Source organism: Diorhabda sublineata, chromosome 7, assembly GCF_026230105.1.
Source record: "Diorhabda sublineata isolate icDioSubl1.1 chromosome 7, icDioSubl1.1, whole genome shotgun sequence".
Taxonomy (NCBI): domain Eukaryota; kingdom Metazoa; phylum Arthropoda; class Insecta; order Coleoptera; family Chrysomelidae; genus Diorhabda; species Diorhabda sublineata.
The window spans coordinates 23,056,903-23,074,128 of record NC_079480.1 but is presented as its reverse complement, the minus strand read 5'-3'; the positions used below and the strand labels follow the sequence as shown (position 1 = coordinate 23,074,128).

The following is a 17,226-nucleotide window of genomic DNA, read 5'->3' as shown; positions in this document are numbered from 1 at the left end:
AACGCTGTTGATACCACAGAAAGGTTCAGGTCCTACAAAGGCCCTTATTGTAGCAATTTTATCTGCTATTTGTGTGTCTCGCTCCTCTATAAATTGAGCTGATTGTGATCATATTGTTCGATTGCATGTTGGTGTTTTGCCCGAGCTTCCAGAAGGTTCTCAACATTTAAATCGAATGGTTAGGTTAGGTTAAGTTAGGTTGGGCTTTTGCCCAAGCTTCCAGAAGGTTCTCAACATTTAAATCGAATGGTTAGGTTAGGTTAAGTTAGGTTGGGCTTTTGCCCAAGCTTCCAGAAGGTTCTCAATACTTAATTCGAATGGTTGCTGCTTCAAATTGTCTGTAGCAAGTAAAAACGGATCAAAATTTTAAGATTGGTAGTAAAAAACCCAAAATTTTATGCAATTGGGATGAAATTATTGATGATGATCATATAATAATATCGGTTATTACCATAAGGAACTGTGTTGTTGCTTTCTGGTGTGTAGAAATGGCTGTAGCGTCCTTGATAATTGAACTGATAATAGTATACAGACGAATTACTGTATTCGGCAAATAATTTAACTGCCCTGTTAACCCCGAATCCGGTGAGAGCGTCCGAATATAACTGAAATAAACACAAGAAGAAAATGTATTCGAATTTTCGAAACAAAACACGATGGTTGATCCCCCAAGCGGCGGTTATTGTAATGACTATCGCTTAACGTAACTAAATAAATAATTTTTTTAATTCATAAATTTTTTGAGAGATCAGCCGTTGTATATCAATAATTGGTTTACATATGATTTATAATGTAATACCACAATTATAAAGAGATTTTATAGGTCAGTAAAATTAGACGTTTAACTTGAAACAAATAATTTTTTATGGATTTTTTGGTAGCTCAATATCACAGTTATTTTGGCCTTGGTAATTTTTTAAGGAAAAATATGTTTTCCATTAATATTCGAACAAGTTTGAAACCTCGTATATCCAATAACGTGACCCCAACTGACTTACTGATTTATTTCAACATACAACTAACCTTCAGCAACAATTCTCTAGAATTTCAGCCCAATAAACCAGTTATTATTGCCTTGGTGATTTTTTAAAGAAGCATATGTTTTTCATTAATATTCGAGCAAATTTGAAACCTCGTATATCCAATACCGTGACCCCAACTAACTTACTGATTTATTTCAACATACAAATAACCTTCAGAAACAATTCTCTAGAATTTTAGCCCAATATACCAGTTATTCTGGCCTTGGTGATTTTTTAAAGAAGCATATGTTTTTCATCAATATTCGAACAAATTTGAAACCTCGTATATCCAATACCGTGACCCCAACTAACTTACTAATTTATTTCAACATACAAATAACCTTCAGAAACAATTCTCTAGAATGTTAGCCCAATAAACCAGTTATTCTGGCCTTGGTGATTTTTTAAAGAAGCATATGTTTTCCATTAATATTCGAACAAGTTTGAAACCTCGTATATCCAATACCGTGACCCCAACTAACTTACTGATTTATTTCAACATACAAATAACCTTCAGCAACAATTCTATAGAATGTTAGCCCAATAAACCAGTTATTCTGGCCTTGGAGATTTTTTGAAGAAGCACATGTTTTCCATTAATATTCGAGCAAATTTGAAACCTCGTATATCCAATACCGTGACCTCAACTAACTTACTGATTTATTTCAACATACAAATAACCTTCAGAAACAATTCTCTTTGGATTTTTAGCCCAATATACCAGTTATTCTGGCCTTGGTGATTTTTTAAAGAAGCATATGTTTTTCATTAATATTCGAACAAATTTGAAACCTCGTATATCCAATACCGTGACCCCAACTAACTTACTGATTTATTTCAACATACAAATAACCTTCAGAAACAATTCTCTAGAATTTTAGCCCAATAAACCAGTTATTCTGGCCTTGGAGATTTTTTAAAGAAGCACATGTTTTCCATTAATATTCGAGCAAATTTGAAACCTCGTATATCCAATACCGTGACCCCAACTAACTTACTGATTTATTTCAACATACAAATAACCTTCAGAAACAATTCTCTAGAATTTTAGCCCAATATACCAGTTATTCTGGCCTTGGTGATTTTTTAAAGAAGCATATGTTTTTCATTAATATTCGAACAAATTTGAAACCTCATATATCCAATACCGTGACCCCAACTAACTTCTTGATTTATTTCAACATACAAATAACCTTCAGAAACAATTCTCTATAATTTTAGCCCAATATACCAGTTATTCTGGCCTTGGTGATTTTTTAAAGAAGCATATGTTTTTCATTAATATTCGAACAAATTTGAAACCTCGTATATCCAATACCGTGACCCCAAATAACTTACTGACTCATTTCAACATACAAATAACCTTCAGAAACAATTCTCTAGAATTTTAGCCCAATATACCAGTTATTCTGGCCTTGGAAATTTTTTAAAGAAGCACATGTTTTCCATTAATATTCGAGCAAATTTGACACCTCGTATATCCAATATCGTGACCCCAACTAACTTACTGATTTATTTCAACATACAAATCACCTTCAGAAACAATTCTCTATAATTTTAGCCCAATATACCAGTTATTATTGCCTTGGGGATTTTTTAAAGAAGCATATGTTTTTCATTAATATTCGAGCAAATTTGAAACCTCGTATATCCAATACCGTGACCCCAACTAACTAACTGATTTATTTCCACATACAAATAACCTTCAGAAACAATTCTCTAGAATTTTAGCCCAATATACCAGTTATTCTGGCCTTGGTGATTTTTTAAAGAAGCATATGTTTTTCATTAATATTCGAACAAATTTGAAACCTCATATATCCAATATCGTGACCCCAACTAACTTACTGACTCATTTCAACATACAAATAACCTTCAGAAACAATTCTCTAGAATTTTAGCCCAATAAACCAGTTATTCTGGCCTTGGTGATTTTTTAAAGAAGCATATGTTTTTCATTAATATTCGAACAAATTTGAAACCTCGTATATCCAATACCGTGACCCCAACTAACTTACTGACTCATTTCAACATACAAATAACCTTCAGAAACAATTCTCTAGAATTTTAGCCCAATATACCAGTTATTCTGGCCTTGGAAATTTTTTAAAGAAGCACATGTTTTCCATTAATATTCGAGCAAATTTGACACCTCGTATATCCAATATCGTGACCCCAACTAACTTACTGATTTATTTCAACATACAAATCACCTTCAGAAACAATTCTCTATAATTTTAGCCCAATATACCAGTTATTATTGCCTTGGGGATTTTTTAAAGAAGCATATGTTTTTCATTAATATTCGAGCAAATTTGAAACCTCGTATATCCAATACCGTGACCCCAACTAACTAACTGATTTATTTCCACATACAAATAACCTTCAGAAACAATTCTCTAGAATGTTAGCCCAATAAACCAGTTATTCTGGCCTTGGAGATTTTTTAAAGAAGCACATGTTTTCCATTAATATTCGAGCAAATATGACACCTCGTATATCCAATACCGTGACCCCAACTAACTTACTGATTTATTTCAACATACAAATAACCTTCAGAAACAATTCTCTATAATTTTATCCCAATATACCAGTTATTCTGGCCTTGGAGATTTTTTAAAGAAGCACATGTTTTCCATTAATATTCGAGCAAATATGACACCTCGTATATCCAATACCGTGACCCCAACTAACTTACTGATTTATTTCAACATACAAATAACCTTCAGCAACAATTCTCTAGAATGTTAGCCCAATAAACCAGTTATTCTGGCCTTGGAGATTTTTTAAAGAAGCACATGTTTTCCATTAATATTCGAGCAAATTTGAAACCTCGTATATCCAATACCGTGACCTCAACTAACTTACTTATTTATTTCAACATACAAATAACCTTCAGCAACAATTCTCTAGAATGTTAGCCCAATAAACCAGTTATTCTGGCCTTGGAGATTTTTTAAAGAAGCACATGTTTTCCATTAATATTCGAGCAAATTTGAAACCTCGTATATCCAATACCGTGACCCCAACTAACTTACTGATTTATTTCAACATACAAATAACCTTCAGAAACAATTCTCTAGAATTTTAGCCCAATATACCAGTTATTCTGGCCTTGGTGATTTTTTAAAGAAGCATATGTTTTTCATTAATATTCGAACAAATTTGAAACCTCGTATATCCAATACCGTGACCCCAACTAACTTACTGATTTATTTCAACATACAAATAACCTTCAGAAACAATTCTCTATGATTTTAGCCCAATATACCAGTTATTCTGGCCTTGGAGATTTTTTAAAGAAGCACATGTTTTCCATTAATATTCGAGCAAATATGACACCTCGTATATCCAATACCGTGACCCCAACTAACTTACTGATTTATTTCATCATACAAATAACCTTCATCCACAATTCTCTAGAATGTTAGCCCAATAAACCAGTTATTCTGGCCTTGGTGATTTTTTAAAGAAGCATATGTTTTCCATTAATATTCGAGCAAATTTGAAACCTCGTATATCCAATACCGTGACCCCAACTAACTTACTGATTTATTTCAACATACAAATAACCTTCAGAAACAATTCTCTAGAATTTTAGCCCAATATACCAGTTATTCTGGCCTTGGAGATTTTTTAAAGAAGCACATGTTTTCCATTAATGTTCGAGCAAATATGACACCTCGTATATCCAATACCGTGACCCCAACTAACTTACTGATTTATTTCAACATACAAATAACCTTCAGCAACAATTCTCTAGAATGTTAGCCCAATAAACCAGTTATTCTGGCCTTGGTGATTTTTTAAAGAAGCATATGTTTTCCATTAATATTCGAACAAGTTTGAAACCTCGTATATCCAATACCGTGACCCCAACTAACTTACTGATTTATTTCAACATACAAATAACCTTCAGCAACAATTCTCTAGAATGTTAGCCCAATAAACCAGTTATTCTGGCCTTGGAGATTTTTTAAAGAAGCACATGTTTTCCATTAATATTCGAGCAAATTTGAAACCTCGTATATCCAATACCGTGACCCCAACTAACTTACTGATTTATTTCAACATACAAATAACCTTCAGAAACAATTCTCTAGAATTTTAGCCCAATATACCAGTTATTCTAGCCTTGGTGATTTTTTAAAGAAGCATATGTTTTTCATTAATATTCGAACAAATTTGAAACCTCGTATATCCAATACCGTGACCCCAACTAACTTACTGATTTATTTCAACATACAAATAACCTTCAGAAACAATTCTCTATAATTTTAGCCCAATATACCAGTTATTCTGGCCTTGGAGATTTTTTAAAGAAGCACATGTTTTCCATTCATATTCGAGCCAATTTGAAACCTCGTATATCCAATACCGTGACCCCAACTAACTTACTGATTTATTTCAACATACAAATAACCTTCAGAAACAATTCTCTATAATTTTAGCCCAATATACCAGTTATTCTGGCCTTGGAGATTTTTTAAAGAAGCACATGTTTTCCATTCATATTCGAGCAAATTTGAAACCTCGTATATCCAATACCGTGACCCCAACTAACTTACTGATTTATTTCAACCTACAAATAACCTTCAGAAACAATTCTCTATAATTTTAGCCCAATATACCAGTTATTCTGGCCTTGGTGATTTTTTAAAGAAGCATATGTTTTCCATTAATATTCGAGCAAATTTGAAACCTCGTATATCCAATACCGTGACCCCAACTAACTTACTGATTTATTTCAACATACAAATAACCTTCAGCAACAATTCTCTAGAATGTTAGCCCAATAAACCAGTTATTCTGGCCTTGGTGATTTTTTAAAGAAGCATATGTTTTCCATTAATATTCGAACAAGTTTGAAACCTCGTATATCCAATACCGTGACCCCAACTAACTTACTGATTTATTTCAACATACAAATAACCTTCAGCAACAATTCTCTAGAATGTTAGCCCAATAAACCAGTTATTCTGGCCTTGGAGATTTTTTAAAGAAGCACATGTTTTCCATTAATATTCGAGCAAATTTGAAACCTCGTATATCCAATACCGTGACCCCAACTAACTTACTGATTTATTTCAACATACAAATAACCTTCAGAAACAATTCTCTAGAATTTTAGCCCAATATACCAGTTATTCTGGCCTTGGTGATTTTTTAAAGAAGCATATGTTTTTCATTAATATTCGAACAAATTTGAAACCTCGTATATCCAATACCGTGACCCCAACTAACTTACAGATTTATTTCAACATACAAATACCCTTCAGAAACAATTCTCCATAATTTTAGCCCAATATACCAGTTATTCTGGCCTTGGTGATTTTTTAAAGAAGCATATGTTTTCCATTAATATTCGAACAAGTTTGAAACCTCGTATATCCAATACCGTGACCGCAACTAACTTACTGATTTATTTCAACATACAAATAAACTTCAGCAACAATTCTCTCGAATGTTAGCCCAATAAACCAGTTATTCTGGCCTTGGAGATTTTTTAAAGAAGCACATGTTTTCCATTAATATTCGAGCAAATTTGAAACCTCGTATATCCAATACCGTGACCCCAACTAACTTACTGATTTATTTCAACATACAAATAACCTTCAGAAACAATTCTCTAGAATTTTAGCCCAATAAACCAGTTATTCTGGCCTTGGAGATTTTTTAAAGAAGCACATGTTTTCCATTAATATTCGAGCAAATTTGAAACCTCGTATATCCAATACCGTGACCCCAACTAACTTACTGATTTATTTCAACATACAAATAACCTTCAGAAACAAATCTCTAGAATTTTAGCCCAATATACCGGTTATTCTGGCCTTGGTGATTTTTTAAAGAAGCATATGTTTTTCATTAATATTCGAACAAATTTGAAACCTCGTATATCCAATACAGTGACCCCAACTAACTTCTTTATTTATTTCAACATACAAATAACCTTCAGAAACAATTCTCTATAATTTTAGCCCAATATACCAGTTATTCTGGCCTTGGTGATTTTTTAAAGAAGCATATGTTTTTCATTAATATTCGAACAAATTTGAAACCTCGTATATCCAATACCGTGACCCCAACTAACTTACTGACTCATTTCAACATACAAATAACCTTCAGAAACAATTCTCTAGAATTTTAGCCCAATATACCAGTTATTCTGGCCTTGGTGATTTTTTAAAGAAGCATATGTTTTCCATTAATATTCGAACAAGTTTGAAACCTCGTATATCCAATACCGTGACCCCAACTAACTTACTGATTTATTTCAACATACAAATAACCTTCAGCAACAATTCTCTAGAATGTTAGCCCAATAAACCAGTTATTCTGGCCTTGGAGATTTTTTAAAGAAGCACATGTTTTCCATTAATATTCGAGCAAATTTGAAACCTCGTATATCCAATACCGTGACCCCAACTAACTTACTGATTTATTTCAACATACAAATAACCTTCAGAAACAATTCTCTATGATTTTAGCCCAATATACCAGTTATTCTGGCCTTGGAGATTTTTTAAAGAAGCACATGTTTTCCATTAATATTCGAGCAAATATGACACCTCGTATATCCAATACCGTGACCCCAACTAACTTACTGATTTATTTCATCATACAAATAACCTTCATCCACAATTCTCTAGAATGTTAGCCCAATAAACCAGTTATTCTGGCCTTGGTGATTTTTTAAAGAAGCATATGTTTTCCATTAATATTCGAGCAAATTTGAAACCTCGTATATCCAATACCGTGACCCCAACTAACTTACTGATTTATTTCAACATACAAATAACCTTCAGAAACAATTCTCTAGAATTTTAGCCCAATATACCAGTTATTCTGGCCTTGGAGATTTTTTAAAGAAGCACATGTTTTCCATTAATGTTCGAGCAAATATGACACCTCGTATATCCAATACCGTGACCCCAACTAACTTACTGATTTATTTCAACATACAAATAACCTTCAGCAACAATTCTCTAGAATGTTAGCCCAATAAACCAGTTATTCTGGCCTTGGTGATTTTTTAAAGAAGCATATGTTTTCCATTAATATTCGAACAAGTTTGAAACCTCGTATATCCAATACCGTGACCCCAACTAACTTACTGATTTATTTCAACATACAAATAACCTTCAGCAACAATTCTCTAGAATGTTAGCCCAATAAACCAGTTATTCTGGCCTTGGAGATTTTTTAAAGAAGCACATGTTTTCCATTAATATTCGAGCAAATTTGAAACCTCGTATATCCAATACCGTGACCCCAACTAACTTACTGATTTATTTCAACATACAAATAACCTTCAGAAACAATTCTCTAGAATTTTAGCCCAATATACCAGTTATTCTAGCCTTGGTGATTTTTTAAAGAAGCATATGTTTTTCATTAATATTCGAACAAATTTGAAACCTCGTATATCCAATACCGTGACCCCAACTAACTTACTGATTTATTTCAACATACAAATAACCTTCAGAAACAATTCTCTATAATTTTAGCCCAATATACCAGTTATTCTGGCCTTGGAGATTTTTTAAAGAAGCACATGTTTTCCATTAATATTCGAGCAAATATGACACCTCGTATATCCAATACCGTGACCCCAACTAACTTACTGATTTATTTCATCATACAAATAACCTTCATCCACAATTCTCTAGAATGTTAGCCCAATAAACCAGTTATTCTGGCCTTGGTGATTTTTTAAAGAAGCATATGTTTTCCATTAATATTCGAGCAAATTTGAAACCTCGTATATCCAATACCGTGACCCCAACTAACTTACTGATTTATTTCAACATACAAATAACCTTCAGAAACAATTCTCTAGAATTTTAGCCCAATATACCAGTTATTCTGGCCTTGGAGATTTTTTAAAGAAGCACATGTTTTCCATTAATGTTCGAGCAAATATGACACCTCGTATATCCAATACCGTGACCCCAACTAACTTACTGATTTATTTCAACATACAAATAACCTTCAGCAACAATTCTCTAGAATGTTAGCCCAATAAACCAGTTATTCTGGCCTTGGTGATTTTTTAAAGAAGCATATGTTTTCCATTAATATTCGAACAAGTTTGAAACCTCGTATATCCAATACCGTGACCCCAACTAACTTACTGATTTATTTCAACATACAAATAACCTTCAGCAACAATTCTCTAGAATGTTAGCCCAATAAACCAGTTATTCTGGCCTTGGAGATTTTTTAAAGAAGCACATGTTTTCCATTAATATTCGAGCAAATTTGAAACCTCGTATATCCAATACCGTGACCCCAACTAACTTACTGATTTATTTCAACATACAAATAACCTTCAGAAACAATTCTCTAGAATTTTAGCCCAATATACCAGTTATTCTAGCCTTGGTGATTTTTTAAAGAAGCATATGTTTTTCATTAATATTCGAACAAATTTGAAACCTCGTATATCCAATACCGTGACCCCAACTAACTTACTGATTTATTTCAACATACAAATAACCTTCAGAAACAATTCTCTATAATTTTAGCCCAATATACCAGTTATTCTGGCCTTGGAGATTTTTTAAAGAAGCACATGTTTTCCATTCATATTCGAGCCAATTTGAAACCTCGTATATCCAATACCGTGACCCCAACTAACTTACTGATTTATTTCAACATACAAATAACCTTCAGAAACAATTCTCTATAATTTTAGCCCAATATACCAGTTATTCTGGCCTTGGAGATTTTTTAAAGAAGCACATGTTTTCCATTCATATTCGAGCAAATTTGAAACCTCGTATATCCAATACCGTGACCCCAACTAACTTACTGATTTATTTCAACCTACAAATAACCTTCAGAAACAATTCTCTATAATTTTAGCCCAATATACCAGTTATTCTGGCCTTGGTGATTTTTTAAAGAAGCATATGTTTTCCATTAATATTCGAGCAAATTTGAAACCTCGTATATCCAATACCGTGACCCCAACTAACTTACTGATTTATTTCAACATACAAATAACCTTCAGCAACAATTCTCTAGAATGTTAGCCCAATAAACCAGTTATTCTGGCCTTGGTGATTTTTTAAAGAAGCATATGTTTTCCATTAATATTCGAACAAGTTTGAAACCTCGTATATCCAATACCGTGACCCCAACTAACTTACTGATTTATTTCAACATACAAATAACCTTCAGCAACAATTCTCTAGAATGTTAGCCCAATAAACCAGTTATTCTGGCCTTGGAGATTTTTTAAAGAAGCACATGTTTTCCATTAATATTCGAGCAAATTTGAAACCTCGTATATCCAATACCGTGACCCCAACTAACTTACTGATTTATTTCAACATACAAATAACCTTCAGAAACAATTCTCTAGAATTTTAGCCCAATATACCAGTTATTCTGGCCTTGGTGATTTTTTAAAGAAGCATATGTTTTTCATTAATATTCGAACAAATTTGAAACCTCGTATATCCAATACCGTGACCCCAACTAACTTACAGATTTATTTCAACATACAAATACCCTTCAGAAACAATTCTCCATAATTTTAGCCCAATATACCAGTTATTCTGGCCTTGGTGATTTTTTAAAGAAGCATATGTTTTCCATTAATATTCGAACAAGTTTGAAACCTCGTATATCCAATACCGTGACCGCAACTAACTTACTGATTTATTTCAACATACAAATAAACTTCAGCAACAATTCTCTCGAATGTTAGCCCAATAAACCAGTTATTCTGGCCTTGGAGATTTTTTAAAGAAGCACATGTTTTCCATTAATATTCGAGCAAATTTGAAACCTCGTATATCCAATACCGTGACCCCAACTAACTTACTGATTTATTTCAACATACAAATAACCTTCAGAAACAATTCTCTAGAATTTTAGCCCAATAAACCAGTTATTCTGGCCTTGGAGATTTTTTAAAGAAGCACATGTTTTCCATTAATATTCGAGCAAATTTGAAACCTCGTATATCCAATACCGTGACCCCAACTAACTTACTGATTTATTTCAACATACAAATAACCTTCAGAAACAAATCTCTAGAATTTTAGCCCAATATACCGGTTATTCTGGCCTTGGTGATTTTTTAAAGAAGCATATGTTTTTCATTAATATTCGAACAAATTTGAAACCTCGTATATCCAATACAGTGACCCCAACTAACTTCTTTATTTATTTCAACATACAAATAACCTTCAGAAACAATTCTCTATAATTTTAGCCCAATATACCAGTTATTCTGGCCTTGGTGATTTTTTAAAGAAGCATATGTTTTTCATTAATATTCGAACAAATTTGAAACCTCGTATATCCAATACCGTGACCCCAACTAACTTACTGACTCATTTCAACATACAAATAACCTTCAGAAACAATTCTCTAGAATTTTAGCCCAATATACCAGTTATTCTGGCCTTGGTGATTTTTTAAAGAAGCATATGTTTTCCATTAATATTCGAACAAGTTTGAAACCTCGTATATCCAATACCGTGACCCCAACTAACTTACTGATTTATTTCAACATACAAATAACCTTCAGCAACAATTCTCTAGAATGTTAGCCCAATAAACCAGTTATTCTGGCCTTGGAGATTTTTTAAAGAAGCACATGTTTTCCATTAATATTCGAGCAAATTTGAAACCTCGTATATCCAATACCGTGACCCCAACTAACTTACTGATTTATTTCAACATACAAATAACCTTCAGAAACAATTCTCTAGAATTTTAGCCCAATATACCAGTTATTCTAGCCTTGGTGATTTTTTAAAGAAGCATATGTTTTTCATTAATATTCGAACAAATTTGAAACCTCGTATATCCAATACCGTGACCCCAACTAACTTACTGATTTATTTCAACATACAAATAACCTTCAGAAACAATTCTCTATAATTTTAGCCCAATATACCAGTTATTCTGGCCTTGGAGATTTTTTAAAGAAGCACATGTTTTCCATTCATATTCGAGCAAATTTGAAACCTCGTATATCCAATACCGTGACCCCAACTAACTTACTGATTTATTTCAACATACAAATAACCTTCAGCAACAATTCTCTAGAATGTTAGCCCAATAAACCAGTTATTCTGGCCTTGGAGATTTTTTAAAGAAGCACATGTTTTCCATTAATATTCGAGCAAATTTGAAACCTCGTATATCCAATACCGTAACCCCAACTAACTTACTGATTCATTTCAACATACAAATAACCTTCAGAAACAAATCTCTAGAATTTTAGCCCAATATACCAGTTATTCTGGCCTTGGTGATTTTTTAAAGAAGCATATGTTTTTCGTTAATATTCGAACAAATTTGAAACCTCGTATATCCAATACCGTGACCCCAACTAACTTACTGACTCATTTCAACATACAAATAACCTTCAGAAACAATTCTCTATAATTTTAGCCCAATATACCAGTTATTCTGGCCTTGGAGATTTTTTAAAGAAGCATATGTTTTCCATTAATATTCGAGCAAATATGACACCTCGTATATCCAATACCGTAACCCCAACTAACTTACTGACTCATTTCAACATACAAATAACCTTCAGCAACAATTCTCTAGAATGTTAGCCCAATAAACCAGTTATTCTGGCCTTGGTGATTTTTTAAAGAAGCATATGTTTTCCATTAATATTCGAACAAGTTTGAAACCTCGTATATCCAATACCGTGACCCCAACTAACTTACTGATTTATTTCAACATACAAATAACCTTCAGCAACAATTCTCTAGAATGTTAGCCCAATAAACCAGTTATTCTGGCCTTGGAGATTTTTTAAAGAAGCACATGTTTTCCATTAATATTCGAGCAAATTTGAAACCTCGTATATCCAATACCGTGACCCCAACTAACTTACTGATTTATTTCAACATACAAATAACCTTCAGAAACAATTCTCTAGAATTTTAGCCCAATATACCAGTTATTCTGGCCTTGGTGATTTTTTAAAGAAGCATATGTTTTTCATTAATATTCGAACAAATTTGAAACCTCGTATATCCAATACCGTGACCCCAACTAACTTACAGATTTATTTCAACATACAAATACCCTTCAGAAACAATTCTCCATAATTTTAGCCCAATATACCAGTTATTCTGGCCTTGGTGATTTTTTAAAGAAGCATATGTTTTCCATTAATATTCGAACAAGTTTGAAACCTCGTATATCCAATACCGTGACCGCAACTAACTTACTGATTTATTTCAACATACAAATAAACTTCAGCAACAATTCTCTCGAATGTTAGCCCAATAAACCAGTTATTCTGGCCTTGGAGATTTTTTAAAGAAGCACATGTTTTCCATTAATATTCGAGCAAATTTGAAACCTCGTATATCCAATACCGTGACCCCAACTAACTTACTGATTTATTTCAACATACAAATAACCTTCAGAAACAATTCTCTAGAATTTTAGCCCAATAAACCAGTTATTCTGGCCTTGGAGATTTTTTAAAGAAGCACATGTTTTCCATTAATATTCGAGCAAATTTGAAACCTCGTATATCCAATACCGTGACCCCAACTAACTTACTGATTTATTTCAACATACAAATAACCTTCAGAAACAAATCTCTAGAATTTTAGCCCAATATACCGGTTATTCTGGCCTTGGTGATTTTTTAAAGAAGCATATGTTTTTCATTAATATTCGAACAAATTTGAAACCTCGTATATCCAATACAGTGACCCCAACTAACTTCTTTATTTATTTCAACATACAAATAACCTTCAGAAACAATTCTCTATAATTTTAGCCCAATATACCAGTTATTCTGGCCTTGGTGATTTTTTAAAGAAGCATATGTTTTTCATTAATATTCGAACAAATTTGAAACCTCGTATATCCAATACCGTGACCCCAACTAACTTACTGACTCATTTCAACATACAAATAACCTTCAGAAACAATTCTCTAGAATTTTAGCCCAATATACCAGTTATTCTGGCCTTGGTGATTTTTTAAAAAAGCATATGTTTTCCATTAATATTCGAACAAGTTTGAAACCTCGTATATCCAATACCGTGACCCCAACTAACTTACTGATTTATTTCAACATACAAATAACCTTCAGCAACAATTCTCTAGAATGTTAGCCCAATAAACCAGTTATTCTGGCCTTGGAGATTTTTTAAAGAAGCACATGTTTTCCATTAATATTCGAGCAAATTTGAAACCTCGTATATCCAATACCGTGACCCCAACTAACTTACTGATTTATTTCAACATACAAATAACCTTCAGAAACAATTCTCTAGAATTTTAGCCCAATATACCAGTTATTCTAGCCTTGGTGATTTTTTAAAGAAGCATATGTTTTTCATTAATATTCGAACAAATTTGAAACCTCGTATATCCAATACCGTGACCCCAACTAACTTACTGATTTATTTCAACATACAAATAACCTTCAGAAACAATTCTCTATAATTTTAGCCCAATATACCAGTTATTCTGGCCTTGGAGATTTTTTAAAGAAGCACATGTTTTCCATTCATATTCGAGCAAATTTGAAACCTCGTATATCCAATACCGTGACCCCAACTAACTTACTGATTTATTTCAACATACAAATAACCTTCAGCAACAATTCTCTAGAATGTTAGCCCAATAAACCAGTTATTCTGGCCTTGGAGATTTTTTAAAGAAGCACATGTTTTCCATTAATATTCGAGCAAATTTGAAACCTCGTATATCCAATACCGTAACCCCAACTAACTTACTGATTCATTTCAACATACAAATAACCTTCAGAAACAAATCTCTAGAATTTTAGCCCAATATACCAGTTATTCTGGCCTTGGTGATTTTTTAAAGAAGCATATGTTTTTCGTTAATATTCGAACAAATTTGAAACCTCGTATATCCAATACCGTGACCCCAACTAACTTACTGACTCATTTCAACATACAAATAACCTTCAGAAACAATTCTCTATAATTTTAGCCCAATATACCAGTTATTCTGGCCTTGGAGATTTTTTAAAGAAGCATATGTTTTCCATTGATATTCGAGCAAATATGACACCTCGTATATCCAATACCGTAACCCCAACTAACTTACTGATTCATTTCAACATACAAATAACCTTCAGAAACAAATCTCTAGAATTTTAGCCCAATATACCAGTTATTCTAGCCTTGGTGATTTTTTAAAGAAGCATATGTTTTTCGTTAATATTCGAACAAATTTGAAACCTCGTATATCCAATACCGTGACCCCAACTAACTTACTGACTCATTTCAACATACAAATAACCTTCAGAAACAATTCTCTATAATTTTAGCCCAATATACCAGTTATTCTGGCCTTGGAGATTTTTTAAAGAAGCATATGTTTTCCATTAATATTCGAGCAAATATGACACCTCGTATATCCAATACCGTGACCCCAACTAACTTACTGATTTATTTCAACATACAAATAACCTTCAGCAACAATTCTCTAGAATGTTAGCCCAATAAACCAGTTATTCTGGCCTTGGAGATTTTTTAAAGAAGCACATGTTTTCCATTAATATTCGAGCAAATTTGAAACCTCGTATATCCAATACCGTGACCTCAACTAACTTACTGATTTATTTCAACATACAAATAACCTTCAGCAACAATTCTCTAGAATGTTAGCCCAATAAACCAGTTATTCTGGCCTTGGAGATTTTTTAAAGAAGCACATGTTTTCCATTAATATTCGAGCAAATTTGAAACCTCGTATATCCAATACCGTGACCCCAACTAACTTACTGATTTATTTCAACATACAAATAACCTTCAGAAACAATTCTCTAGAATTTTAGCCCAATATACCAGTTATTCTGGCCTTGGTGATTTTTTAAAGAAGCATATGTTTTTCATTAATATTCGAACAAATTTGAAACCTCGTATATCCAATACCGTGACCCCAACTAACTTACTGATTTATTTCAACATACAAATAACCTTCAGAAACAATTCTCTAGAATTTTAGCCCAATATACCAGTTATTCTGGCCTTGGAGATTTTTTAAAGAAGCACATGTTTTCCATTAATGTTCGAGCAAATATGACACCTCGTATATCCAATACCGTGACCCCAACTAACTTACTGATTTATTTCAACATACAAATAACCTTCAGCAACAATTCTCTAGAATGTTAGCCCAATAAACCAGTTATTCTGGCCTTGGTGATTTTTTAAAGAAGCATATGTTTTCCATTAATATTCGAACAAGTTTGAAACCTCGTATATCCAATACCGTGACCCCAACTAACTTACTGATTTATTTCAACATACAAATAACCTTCAGCAACAATTCTCTAGAATGTTAGCCCAATAAACCAGTTATTCTGGCCTTGGAGATTTTTTAAAGAAGCACATGTTTTCCATTAATATTCGAGCAAATTTGAAACCTCGTATATCCAATACCGTGACCCCAACTAACTTACTGATTTATTTCAACATACAAATAACCTTCAGAAACAATTCTCTAGAATTTTAGCCCAATATACCAGTTATTCTAGCCTTGGTGATTTTTTAAAGAAGCATATGTTTTTCATTAATATTCGAACAAATTTGAAACCTCGTATATCCAATACCGTGACCCCAACTAACTTACTGATTTATTTCAACATACAAATAACCTTCAGAAACAATTCTCTATAATTTTAGCCCAATATACCAGTTATTCTGGCCTTGGAGATTTTTTAAAGAAGCACATGTTTTCCATTCATATTCGAGCCAATTTGAAACCTCGTATATCCAATACCGTGACCCCAACTAACTTACTGATTTATTTCAACATACAAATAACCTTCAGAAACAATTCTCTATAATTTTAGCCCAATATACCAGTTATTCTGGCCTTGGAGATTTTTTAAAGAAGCACATGTTTTCCATTCATATTCGAGCAAATTTGAAACCTCGTATATCCAATACCGTGACCCCAACTAACTTACTGATTTATTTCAACCTACAAATAACCTTCAGAAACAATTCTCTATAATTTTAGCCCAATATACCAGTTATTCTGGCCTTGGTGATTTTTTAAAGAAGCATATGTTTTCCATTAATATTCGAGCAAATTTGAAACCTCGTATATCCAATACCGTGACCCCAACTAACTTACTGATTTATTTCAACATACAAATAACCTTCAGCAACAATTCTCTAGAATGTTAGCCCAATAAACCAGTTATTCTGGC

General features: G+C 32.8%; 1 protein-coding gene across 1 annotated transcript in view; it reads right to left on the bottom strand.

The window, feature by feature from the left end:
- Window positions 1-17,226, bottom strand: part of LOC130446224 (juvenile hormone esterase-like) — a 40,789-nt gene that overhangs the window by 3,104 nt on the left and 20,459 nt on the right. Inside the window, exon 8 of the mRNA XM_056782321.1 lies at window positions 452-605. Coding sequence (XP_056638299.1) covers window positions 452-605 — 154 coding nt within the window. The remainder of the gene's footprint in view (window positions 1-451; window positions 606-17,226) is intronic.